At 38.2% G+C, this 12,510-nt stretch overlaps 2 protein-coding genes and 1 non-coding gene across 7 annotated transcripts in view; all 3 read right to left on the reverse strand.

The window, feature by feature from the left end:
• Nucleotides 1-3,207, reverse strand: part of LOC145765151 (uncharacterized) — a 29,597-nt gene extending 26,390 nt beyond the window's left edge. For both annotated transcript variants that reach the window (XM_082576926.1, XM_082576927.1), the window contains exon 1: nucleotides 2,548-3,207. In XM_082576926.1, coding sequence (XP_082433052.1) covers nucleotides 2,548-3,123 — 576 coding nt within the window. In that variant the 5' untranslated portion in view covers nucleotides 3,124-3,207. The remainder of the gene's footprint in view (nucleotides 1-2,547) is intronic.
• A 1,977-nt stretch (nucleotides 3,208-5,184) lies between these two features.
• Nucleotides 5,185-12,510, reverse strand: part of LOC145765149 (DNA polymerase kappa-like) — a 98,891-nt gene continuing 91,565 nt past the window's right edge. For 2 of the 4 annotated variants that reach the window (XM_082576923.1, XM_082576922.1), the window contains 2 exons: nucleotides 7,217-7,343; nucleotides 5,186-6,632 (listed from right to left, as the gene is read on the reverse strand). In XM_082576923.1, coding sequence (XP_082433049.1) covers nucleotides 5,974-6,632; nucleotides 7,217-7,343 — 786 coding nt within the window. In that variant the 3' untranslated portion in view covers nucleotides 5,186-5,973. Of the gene's footprint in view, nucleotides 6,633-7,216; nucleotides 7,344-12,510 lie in introns of all 4 variants that reach the window. The other 2 variants (XM_082576920.1, XM_082576921.1) reach the window with 2 other exon arrangements.
• Nucleotides 11,424-11,526, reverse strand: LOC145765776 (U6 spliceosomal RNA). Its single transcript, XR_014288649.1, has one exon. It is a non-coding gene; the product is annotated as a U6 spliceosomal RNA (small nuclear RNA).

Consider the following 12,510-nt stretch of genomic DNA (forward strand, 5'->3'; position numbering starts at 1 on the left):
TGTTACATCACTACCTGTGTTCCCCGCCCCTTGCATCTATGCTGGAGATTTCAATTGCCAGCATACTGACTGGGGGTACAGTAACACCAGTGCGAATGGAGAATGCTTAGCCACATGGGCTTCTAACAACGACCTGATCCTCCTTCAAGATCCCAAAGGCTCACCAACTTTCCTTTCAGGACGATAGAACACTGGTACCAACCCAGATTTAGCATTCGCGAGAACCAACAATAACTGCCAACTCCCTGACAGACAAGTACTACGAAAGTTCCCACGGTCACAAAATCGACCCTCTCTTATAACCTCCACTCATCATGTAACACCAATAACGAGTAAGCCAGTAAAGCGATGGAACTTTCGAAGGCTGATTGGAAACACTACGGCACAATTACCAACCAGTTTGCTAAGGAGCTTCCTTCTCCAGACGCTACTAACGCGGACAAAGCCTACCAGGACTTCTGCGACCTAACCATCTACGCTGCAAAAAAGTGCATTCCTTGTGACTGCAGAAAATTCTACATACCGTGCTGGGATAAAGAATGTGAAACACTCTTCCTCACCACACAAGCCTCCACTGGCAACGCATCAGACCTAGCGGCCAGCAAACTGATCACAAGGCTTGATAACAACAGACGAGAAAAATGGGAAGAGACGGTTCAAAACATCGACTTCACCCACTCAAGCCGTAAAGCATGGTCCACGATAAACAGGCTAACTGGCAAGTCCAGACAACCGCTTGGAGAACGCCCCATTACAGCCAACTCTATTGCATCACAACTTGTGAATAATGGGGTATACCCAAAGCGAACTTTACTGAACTTTACCTATTTATGGTATTTTTCGGAAAAGTTAGTGGGTCTTTCCCTGTTTGATGATGACATTCCAACAGATATGAAAGATGAGATGGTGCAAGCAATGTCCAGCAATGAAAGAGAAGGCCTGGTAAAACGGGTTAGGCCTACATTAGCATTGGGTAACCTAGAAGGAAAAATGCTATCATCATTCTTCACAACTAGCACATGGTCACTCTTCAAGAAACTATACATTCCAGACTCTTTCCTTCAACATCCAGCAACAGAGTGGGAGAAAAATGGTAATTTTCAAACCGCTAAAGCAACTGTAAAGTCTCTGGCTGTTTCAAACGAGCATGCTGAAAGAAAAGTTGCTCGTTACTCCTGTGCAAGATTTCTCTGGACTTTTGACAAAAGATGAAGAACAATTACAATTCCTCCTGCAAGTCGTTTCTGATCACCACAAGAAATATCCACAAGCCCTCAAAAAGACTTTAATATACAACAATGATTGGTTGGTCACCATGATCTTGCTTCGCATATTGAATATACTGAGGGTCTAACTAAGGACATGTACAATGGACATTGTAATAATGACTATACTTACCAAAATTCACAAATGACAGACAGTTCATGGGAAAAAAAATTCACGACCGAGCCTGCATCAGTGGTTCAAAGCCTCTACAACAGGGGTTCTTAACCTGGGGTCCGTGGACCCCCAAAGGGTCCATGAAGGCCCAACAAAAATCTTAATGTAGCCTATAACTTCAAAAATGGAATAAATTTTTCAAAAGAAAAGAGATTAAGTTCAAACAACGCTGATGATTTCTAGTTCGGCGTTTCCAAATAATTGTTATCGCATTGTTTTTTTTTTTGTTACGTACGTTAATTACGTCACTTCCCACATTGTAGTTTTTTCCGCTATTAGAACATTGCAAAATTTTTATCAGTTGCAGGCAAGTGCAATTTTACCATTTCTTTAAATTTAATAAAACATAAATTTTGTTACTGTACCTCAAATCAAATATAGTTACCACTCTCTAAACCCTTGACAACATGTTTCACCCTAAAAGGAGGATAATCAGAAGGTCCTTTATTATATACGGTATTTAATTTTATTGTGTTATTAGTTTCTCGGACTAGGCCATAAAGGGGGTCCACGCAAACCAAATTTTTTTAAGGGATCTGCGTTAAAAAAAGTTTATGAATCTCTGCTCTACAAGTATGCGAAACTGCCAGGATTAGGCTTTCAAAGAAGCTTTTTCAGTTTGAGAATGCAGATCAAATCCATCAATCACGTGAGATTATGTTTCGTTATGAAAACAGAGGCTATGCTTGTCTCAGGACAGAAGTTGTATAAGTCAATGAATGAGTCGATGATATTCAAATCAACACATTACTTGCAAATACAAGTTCTTTATATTTAATGTTTTGTGAAGTCAAGTTTGCTGATTTTCTATCGATTTCAACTACCTCCTGTTTGGCAAAATTAGAAGTTTGAAAAATGAAATGTGCAAATGCGTCCACAGGACCTGCTCAAAATGATGATATTATTGAAACGGTGGTGGAAGTTGTGGGAATCATTAAAAGAAATTAAAATGCTGAAACAATTTGGAACAACAATAAATAACAACTTAAGTGTTGTAACTCGTTTTTGCTCCTGGAAAATGAATAAACAATAAACCGGTTACTTGCTGCTCTTGCCGGGGAGTGGTCATGAGGCGAGTCACAAACATGATAAGCATTAATAAAATACCTTTAAGCATGTCTTTTCCGATGGACCAGTGTTTTTCTTTGGCTTTGTGTTTTGTTGCTTTGTACCCTGATTGTTGAGTTTGCTAATTTTAAAAAGAAACTGCTCAATCAACATCTTATCGAAGTCTTTAACAAGAGACTGAGCATCGACAATGGATGCATTTGAAATATGGTGAGATGTAGCTTGCATCCAAGGATGCGATGAAGGATTATGACGGGAAGGAAAAAGTTGTAGTTTAAATATATCTTCTGGAGGTCTCCTTATCAATTGCTGCCAAAGTCCAGCAAATGGAGGAGGTTGGGTCATGTCAGGCATGGGAAAAAAAGGAGGATGAACAACATTATTAATGTTGATGTTAGATGATGGTGGTCCACGTGGAGGCATCATAGTAACAAATTGGTTGTTGGGAAGAGGTGGATTCATCATGCTTGAATTCAACCTCATAGTATCACAGTTTTTCATTAAATTTTGTTGGCATGTGGGATTTCCAGAAAGAAGAGGCGGCACTGGTATACGATCATCATTGTTAAATAGAGGTTGTTGGTTTCCGAGGGGAAAAAAACGTCTTTGATCCATCACGCACCGTATAGATTAAGCCGATAATTGTCAACAAAAATTGTTTCATATCAAAATTAGCAAGCCTTAAAAGATTGCACGTATGATTCTGCAACATATGGTATGGAACAAGTTGAAAGCATCTCTACAAAGCAGATGATGCCCTTACATCTGAGAAATTTCACAAATGTGCACTAAAGATTTTAACAATTAGAAAAGGCCAAAAAACGTGCAGTTACAAGTTCACTATAAACAATTCTACTTTAAACATACAGCCATAGGCGCCGACTCCAGGGGGGCGGCGCCCCCATGAATTTAGCTCGGGGTGGCTGCCCCCCTAGCAAATTATTTAAAAAAAATCCAAAATCAAATGTTTCTAAGTTCAGATTTGCGTTAGTTTGACCTTTATTGCAGATCGATCTCAATTAAAAGATCTACTTGTTGCAACAAGAGCGCTGCTCCTAAGATAACAAAAGAAACAGAAGTACGGCAGCTGATAAACGCCAGCATGGTGCCGTTGAAGCATAGTAACAATGATTGAAAAACGTTTTTCCTGATTTCTTCTTCTTTGTTTTTTCTTGGGAGTGTCAATAACAAGGTGCGGTTTGCTGTTTGTTCAGTTTAGTATCTACGCGTATTAAGCAATGGCGATGGCGAGTGGTTAGCGCGTTGGGCTCACAGTCGAAAGCCTGCATGTTCGACTCCAGCCACCCGCACTTGCTGTTGTTTCTCTGGGCAAGAAACTTTACGATAATTGCCTCTACCCAGTGATCGATTTCGAGTAATGGGTAATACCAAATTTAAGTCATAAGTAAAGTAGATAACCGGAAACAGACATTGCCGTCGGCTGCAGCATGGGTCAGGTGTACGTCGGAAGGCGTACACCGATGCATAGCGCTCAAGTCCGCTTTCCCGCAATGCAGGATAAAGATAAACAAACAAACAAACAAAAAGAGCTAAAGTTCAATGTGACCAGCATTAAATTCGAAGTAGCCTACAGGCCTCAAAATTCGTTTTTGTTGACGGCGGACAAACGTGTCCGATCTGAGCAGCTATCTTGGTGGACAAATTAAGTCTCACGACTGACACACCAGTTTTAGCCGTCGATCGTCATGCTTAATCACTTTATCTTGATAATAATTCTTTGGCATTTCAGAACTATAACTACGGTTTTAGAAGGCTTTTTAAAAATTCAGTAAAGTCACTCCGAAAGGCTTTTATCAGACCAACGACTTGCGCTTGAAGAGTCAAAGCGCCATGTAGCTGGTCAATACGTCACATAACTGATTAACTTCCACCGAACGAGGTCGTGTGGCTTATTGCGTCACAATGCTCTGGGCAGGAGTCGGAAAATTTCTACACTAAACGCTACTATTTTCTGCTGTGCAAAGTTTTACAGGCTTTTTTCTTTAAGTTTATTTTTGCGTGTCATGTGAGCAAAAGTGAATTTTCCTTGGGTCTTTTCTTTCTTACTGTAATGTTGCATCTTGCTGTAATAGCCTACTCGTATAATCTAATTTAGTAACCCACTTTGCTGTATCATTATCACTCGGAGATCAAAGCCAGACATTGTGACGTAAAACTTTAACTAAATTGCGCGTGATAAGTGTAGAAGTACCGGTACTCCCATCGATTCTTAGAGAAGAATTCACCTTTGTTACGCTGATTCAATGTCATCAATCGTGGAAGCAACGTAAAAATCGAAAGTTTTCCTGCTTGAATGGAAGCTAAGGGATACAGTATTCACATTTTCTAGATGCGCGCTAGAATGCGCTGGAAATTATATTATCGCTACAATTGTTCGTGCTATGCAATGACGATTTATATCGCTAGTTCCTGTGTTAATTCTCGACAGACAAGTATGACCGATTTAGATGGTACTTTCCGCGGACATCACTTGCTGTGACGGCGGACATGTCCGATGTCCGCCGTGAATTTCGAGGCCTGAGCCTACATTATAAAGCTTGGCGATATACAATGGCTTATAGACGCAAAAAAACATCAATGCTGACAAACAAACATCAGCATTTTGAACGTAAGCAATCAGTCGGCTAGAAAGTTTGCCTCCCCGGCGATTTTCAAAACCCGGCGCCTATGTATACAGCATGTCCTTTCCAAGCTCACCAACAAGTATATTGCGCATGGTAAATTTACAAGCAAAATATTTTTCTTTGGTTGTAATGTCAAGTGTGTAACCAATTGAAGTAGCAGGTTTTCCTGCAAAGTTGTACCGTACATAAAATTATCAATCCATGCTTGCGAACTGGTGGGTTATCTACAACTACATTTGTAGCAATACAACTGGGATAATACAAAAGCACAAATAAAAATATTAAGAATTTTTGTAGTCTTCTGTTTGTACTTTTGTACTATCAAGTCAACGAGCCTGCGAATGTGAAGATGATTTACAAGATTTTACAAATAGTGAAATAATTTGTAAATCAAAATGAGAAGATTTGGTTACAACGTAATTATAAAAAACTTTTTACATAAAGAAAAACATGGTGTCAGAAAAAAATATTGCGTCAAAAATGTCAAACACACAAAAAAGTCATGAATGTTTAAATAACAGGAACTAACTAGATGACAAACTCGCATAACGATAATACAAATAGTATAACTCATAAGTGCTAACAAAAATAGACAAAAGCAACATTAGTAGCACCACTGAGAAATATCATTTTAAATGCGAAGAATTTTACGACTTACTGAAGAGGATCTCCTTGAGACTAAACATACCATTTACAAAATGTCTGTGCATTGTGACAAACTTTCATAACCTCTATCAACCCATTTCTCAGATAACTTATCCTAAAATAGAATTTTCGGCAGTGAACGTTTGGTAGAGACAACAAACTCCTGCAAAATATTTCATCTCGAAAAAAAATTTTCAATTGTTTGGGAGTGATTTTTGTTCAGTTTCCTACGTTTAGATTGTTTGCTGGATATTTGTGAAGGTCCAGGCTTCGTCATAGGTAAATCACTCTTTAAGATATCTTTGATCGTTTGTCGATTTAAACATAAGTCTACATGGGCATTTAGGTACTCTAAAGATGTAGAGGAATCATCAAATGACATCCCGCAAATGGGACATGAAAACTCAGTCTTTTTTGATTTCTCAGAGATGGCAGACACCACTTTCTTGGGCGTAGTACTTGATGTGACGCAAGCATCCAAATGTTGGTTGAGACTTGACAATTTAAAGAACTTATCTTCTCCACAAACCGGGCAGGTGAAGTCATTATCAGTTTCTGCTGATGAAGTTGAAGCTTGATCATTGATATGTGAACTTGTAGAAGCAATTTCCATGGCTAGTTGATTGTTGTCTTCGTCTTTTGTTAAAAGATTCTCTGTGGAAGATTCATCATTCGATTGTTCCACTTTACTGGCAGCACTGATAGATGAATATGACTTGATTGGGGTGACAAGAGATTTGTTAGGAAGCGTGTTTGCTGTTGTTTTTGCAAAGAACTTTTTAAGTGATGATTGATTTACATTAGAAAGTGGTTCCAAGTTCGAAAGCCCAACACCTGGAATCATTGCTTAGAGTTAATCAACAACATGGTGACCTCATAAAAAAGGACGCCCGGTTCAAACCACAACATCCGCAGGACAAAACAACAAATAGGTCAAAACCTAAACCAAAGATCAATCGAAATTGTGCATGCTTAATTGTGCGACAAAAACAATCTAACGTTTTTTTTTCAGTCACAATCAGAGATCTTCAAAAGTTTTAGTACAATGAATGTCTAGCTACGATATCTGTCACCAGACAAAGGCTCTTTGCCGATTAATTGACTCAAGTGAGATAATTTCGACTTTTGCATTGGAAATAGCCTATACATCAAACTGCAAGTCATAACATAAAAGGCAATAAAACTTAAATTTATGTTGATATTCACAATTAAACTAAATTACTCAAAGCCTTAGTCAGGTCTGATTTTCAATTGACAGCTTTCCATCTCAATTCTTGTTTCTTCTACTTATTTAATAAAAACTGTCGCTATAGCAAAGACAATATAACGATCTAGGATTTATACTTAATCAATAATTTGACAGCAATACGGTATTGCTGTTGCAACACAGGTACGTTCCACACAAGTATGTTATTTACCCATCAATCGAAGTGAAATATTGTTGCTAGACAGTGCCATCTTTTGCTTGAGAAGATCTTTGGAGATGACAAATATATCGTCAGCACTCGACAGGAATCGGTTGGAGGTTTTCGAACGAGTATAAAGCTGTTGGGAAAGACACAAGAAATGAGTTATCAAAGGAATTGGTAAACACTTTACGTTACTATTTGAAGGCTTATATATAAAGGAAGTGTAGGTTTGATGCTTTGCTCCAATAGACGGTGATTGCTATGAAGTTGGTCTCAATTTCTGTAAGAATATACTTTAAAATTTAATGGCATTGGATTGCTCCCTGCACCACAGAACCGTGAGAACAACACGAGACTAAGATGGATAGAAAAGATCGATAGTTTGCATCCCAGCCTTGACTATCGGCATTGATAAATGATGTCGTTCTATTAATTATTGAAATTATCGTAACTAGTCTAAAACTTATAATAGATAATCACAAAATTACATTTCTGTATTAAAATGTTTCTGTATAACTCATACAAAACTACCGTACCAAACAAGAAACAATTTACCATAGTTCAGTGCAGTGGTTCCCAACTGTGGTGCCGTTCACAATACTCTGGGGTGTCACGAGCTATTCATCATATTCATTTTTTATCTGTCTAGGTTAACCAGGATCATTGTTGCTGATAAAATTTTCATGCATGACTGCTTTTGTGACATCATTTGAGAGCAATTTTTGCCATACCGCATATGATGTTTCATGGTCACAAATTCTTAGCGTGGCACCCTACTATTGTTGAGGCTTTAAGATGTCACAGTCAATGCTTGTACAAGTAGTGCTAAATGTTGATTTGATAGAAATGATTACCATTCCAGGTCAGTTTTCAACCAAACAAAATATGGAGGACCAGACCACTAGACATCCCCTTCCACCACCTCCTCACCCCTTAAATTTGGTTTAGTAAAATCGCTATAACTAGACAAATCTTGTTAAGAAGATCTATTCTAAGCAATGCAAGGATAAATAATGAAATTGAAATTTTGCCATACCAAAATAATAAACGAAAATAGCCGCAAACTGCATTAACAATTAATTTTTGTGACTTCGGCATGTTACATTTGTGGATCGTCCCTCAAAGTTACTTAAGGAGACTTTTAAATTTAGAAAGCTTGTATCATAAGTCTCCATATCCTTTTCTAAAACTATCTTCAAAGCACAACTTTTTTGAAGCTTATTTGTTTCTACTCTTTAAAGGATTAAAAACGGTTCTTTACAAACACCAAACAATATCAACACCAAAAGATCCCAGTCCATCTTCAACATTGTATTTATGACATAACAATTGTGTTAGCATTAAGATGTAAGAGTTGTAATTGTTTGAGATAATGCATTGGGTGTTTCGATTTTGTGACATCACAACATATCATAATTGACTGCTAGTTATGTATGTCCCTTTCAAGGTGTTATATCATCTGGGGACTATGTCATTGTTTTTGAGATTGTTGCTATGCTTATTGCTTATTGTAGTGATACCTAGCCAGTGCTATGATTTGTCAAAATTAGTATTGTTTTTGGAAGCTTAAGTTGTACTGTACAAGGTAGCTTTCAAGTTGCTGTATGTATGCCATAAGCATAACTCGCAAGAGCTATTGCAACATGTATGAGTACCAGACCAAGTAGAAGTAGGTCACACGAGGTTGATTGAACATCCACCTAAACTTTTGCTTCATATGCTGAGAGTAGATCTACACTTTACCTTCTGTTTCTGTGAAACTGTCCACCAGGCACAAGCTTGCCTGCAAGCAATGCTTTGATAGGGGATCAAAACACTCCTTTTGTTGGGGATCAAAACAGAAGACACTTTACATATTGCAATAGATGTAGTAACACAGAGCTTCTGTTGTGGCTTGATAGTAAAAGAAAGGCAATGCATTCTGCTCTGTCAATGGTATGACATGAGTAAACTACTATCACTGTAGGAATATATAGTTGCTTTTGTATGACAAAAATATAAAAATTTTAAGCAGAAGAGAATCTAAAGTTTAATAACCAGCTTGCCTTTTAAGCAGCTTCACTCACGGAAGTCATGACTAACAACAAATAAATACACAGTTACACAATACACACGCATTAACCAAATAATATATTTTTCTGTTCAATTTAATATTTTGTGTGAAAAGCATTGCCCTACCTGCCAAGCTGATATAATCTGCAGACTTTACCAAGAACAGCACCTAAATGACTGGGCGGCACAGTGCTCCGCACCTAAATATCCTGATGCCACAGTGTGCGCACCTATTTGACCGGCGCCTAACTGTCTGCACCTAAAAGACGTGCTCCCATTTTCTCTTCCTACCCACTCATAAATCTTAAGCCTTTCCGAGAAAAGGCAGAAACCTTAATGGTAACTTTCCACAAATTCCTGTTCTTTATTACATTTCCCACAAACAAAACACTTGCCAATCTTGTTGTAGCTCTTGCTACATCTTGCGTGTGCCTACGTTTTACACCCCTTGCATTGAATTCGGCATCACTATTTTACCACGTGTTGTACATGGATCCACTTTGTTCCAACTGTATCTTCTGCTCCACTTACTATCGCTTTTGGGTGGATTTTCAAGATTTGCTTTCATTCTGTACTTTTCAAGATAAGATCATCTGCATATAAAATTTCACTCAGTAAGCTATCCCTTACTCCTCCAGTCACAGCATCAACAACGATAGCAAATATGAGAGGTCACAGTATGATACTTATCCCGGCTTGAATTTTTCAAAAATCACATCTGAATGATCTGATCCTACTCTCACCTTTGTTCTTGGTTGGTTTTGAATCTTTATCCTCGGTCTGACAAAGCCTTGATAGGTTATTCCTGGTAGTTTCACATGCTTGCTTTTGACGCAGGGCCGGTTACCAAGATTGACAGAGACTAAGAGTGAAGTTTCCGATTGTTGAAGTGTTGTTGCCAGGGAATTATTCCATCCGTTAGGTGCCGCTGAATTGAGAGCAGAAGCTTCTTCATTAATGAAGTCATGTGCTAACCAAATGAGCTATCAGGGGCGGATTTGCACCCTCATACATCAGCATCACCACCGGCTCTTATCAAAACCTCTCATAATGGTGCTCTTTTCTTCATTGCCCACTCTATCACTTTTTGTTAGGACTCTGTAAACAGTTCTTTCTAAATGTTGTTAATGACTGTTCTCAGTGAGGAATGAGGTTGGCTACAACTATCAACAGATTCATCATCATATTATACTAAACCGTACACAAAATCACTTGAAGAAGATTCTTCCGGTGATAAAAAAAAGACAATGCGGCATTGCGGTATGCCTAATTGCCGAAATTAACAAAAAAGTTCATGTAATTAGTTATCAATACAGTTTGAAGTTATCTTCGCTTATTATTTTAGTATGACAAAGTTTCAATTGAATTATTTGGCCTTGCTTTCTATAGATCTTCTAAACACGTTTTGTCTATAAAGTATGTAGAAATTTTTTGAAATTATCTTCTTTACATATTTGAACGAAATCTAGTAGTTGCCATAAATTGAGTACCGAACACTATAGTCCCACTACAAACTTGTAAGCAAAAAATACAACTATATCACTCGTTATACTGATACTGTACCACATCAACCTTGAAAATTGCAGTGGATCAGCCATGATAACACTGTGATAGGCTTACGATTGTGGTATTAGAGCAGGGGTCACCAAATGGCGGCCCGCGGGCCGCATGCGGCCCGCCACGCTGTATCGCTGCGGCCCGCGGAAGGTATCAGCGTACAAGTATAACCAAAAATACTTTTCTTCAGGAGTTAATGAGCACGAAGGCAAAAATACTTTTCGGGAAGCATATTTTCGCTTTGCATACGATTCCACCGACCGACTAATCAGATTATAGTTCTAGGTGGGGGTTGCTTAAAGTTATTCCAATGCGATGTCCAGCCACACTGTCCCAGTGGTTGATTAAAACGTCTGTTTTCGAATTTCAAAATTGTCTGTGAGCATAGGGTTGCTTATTTTATGTTTGCAAATGTCATGCGTTTCACCGTTATTGTGTTTCACGAGCAGTGTTCTCTTTATGCAAGTTTTTGTTGGAAAATTAGGTCGGTGTGCCAACTCAATCTATAATAAATTGGCAAAATATTATATATAAATTTAAGGACTTTTTCTGATTGTATTATGAAAATATTTAGCTTAGTAGGCTACTGCAAAATGTTTTTTTTTAAAAAAATATGGGACGCTTCACGATTTTGCGTGTCATCCTTGCGCAGGGGCCATGCTAATCTTCTCTGTATCGTTCCAATTTTAGTATTGCCGAAGCATGTACTGCCGAAGCAAGTCCTGCAAAATGTTGTTAATCAACAATTCTTGACACGCTGATAAGCACCGCAAGTGACAGTTGACAATAATCAAAGAAAGACGGTGTTATAGACTCTCACAAAAAGGATGAAAACCAGCTCATTGCTTTTTTAGAGGGAAGACTGTTCAAGAATTACAATTTTTCGGTGATTTCGACAAGCGTTTGTTTCATGGTGCCTAGTTTCTTTTTCCCTGTTATTGGAGCCCATTTTTCGCTGATATGTTTGCAGGTCACTATTGTTGCCTATATTGCGATGTGTCAAACATTTCCTTGTTTACTGAAATTGTTAATTGCAAGATATCTTTTGTGAAGCGAAGTGACAACTCCACTCTTGCTTGGCGATGAATATGCTGATTTTTTTGTTTGTCGTATCCAGGTTTACACCTGGTAGGCCTAGTTGAAGATTTAGATTAAGCGGACGGGAAGGCAAGGAAGCCAATCTGGGTACGAAATGCGTTCTTGTCTAGCATAAGAGTCAACCTACCTAACATTTTATTAGTGCGGCCCGCCACAGCTTTCCTTAGTGCCAAAGTGGCCCGCATGCAAAAAAGGTTGGTGACCCCTGTATTAGAGCATTGCCTTTACATAAACTTCATCAATTAAAAGCAGACACATCTTTTGCTGCTGATCCAATAAACCAAAATGTTCCGAAGAAAATATCACTGGTTTTTACAATTAATGTAAGTCTTCTGAGTGTGAGTGAGTGAGTTGTAGTACTAGGCAACTTGAAATCCAATCAAGGTCGATTGTATGAGCATCTGGAAAATTATTCAAAGGACCTAATGATTCTTTTCACAATATAATTCTTTTCTAAAGCCAGCATAAAATGTAACAATATTTTGTTAATGAGATAACTCCATGTAATGCAAGTAGATCACAGCTTCCTGAATTTGTGACCAGCTGGAATATTTACTTGCTGATAAAGACGTTGTAGAGCATTTCACTCCAGAATA

The sequence above is a fragment of the Aplidium turbinatum genome, chromosome 2, assembly GCF_918807975.1.
Source record: "Aplidium turbinatum chromosome 2, kaAplTurb1.1, whole genome shotgun sequence".
In the NCBI taxonomy this organism is placed as follows: domain Eukaryota; kingdom Metazoa; phylum Chordata; class Ascidiacea; order Aplousobranchia; family Polyclinidae; genus Aplidium; species Aplidium turbinatum.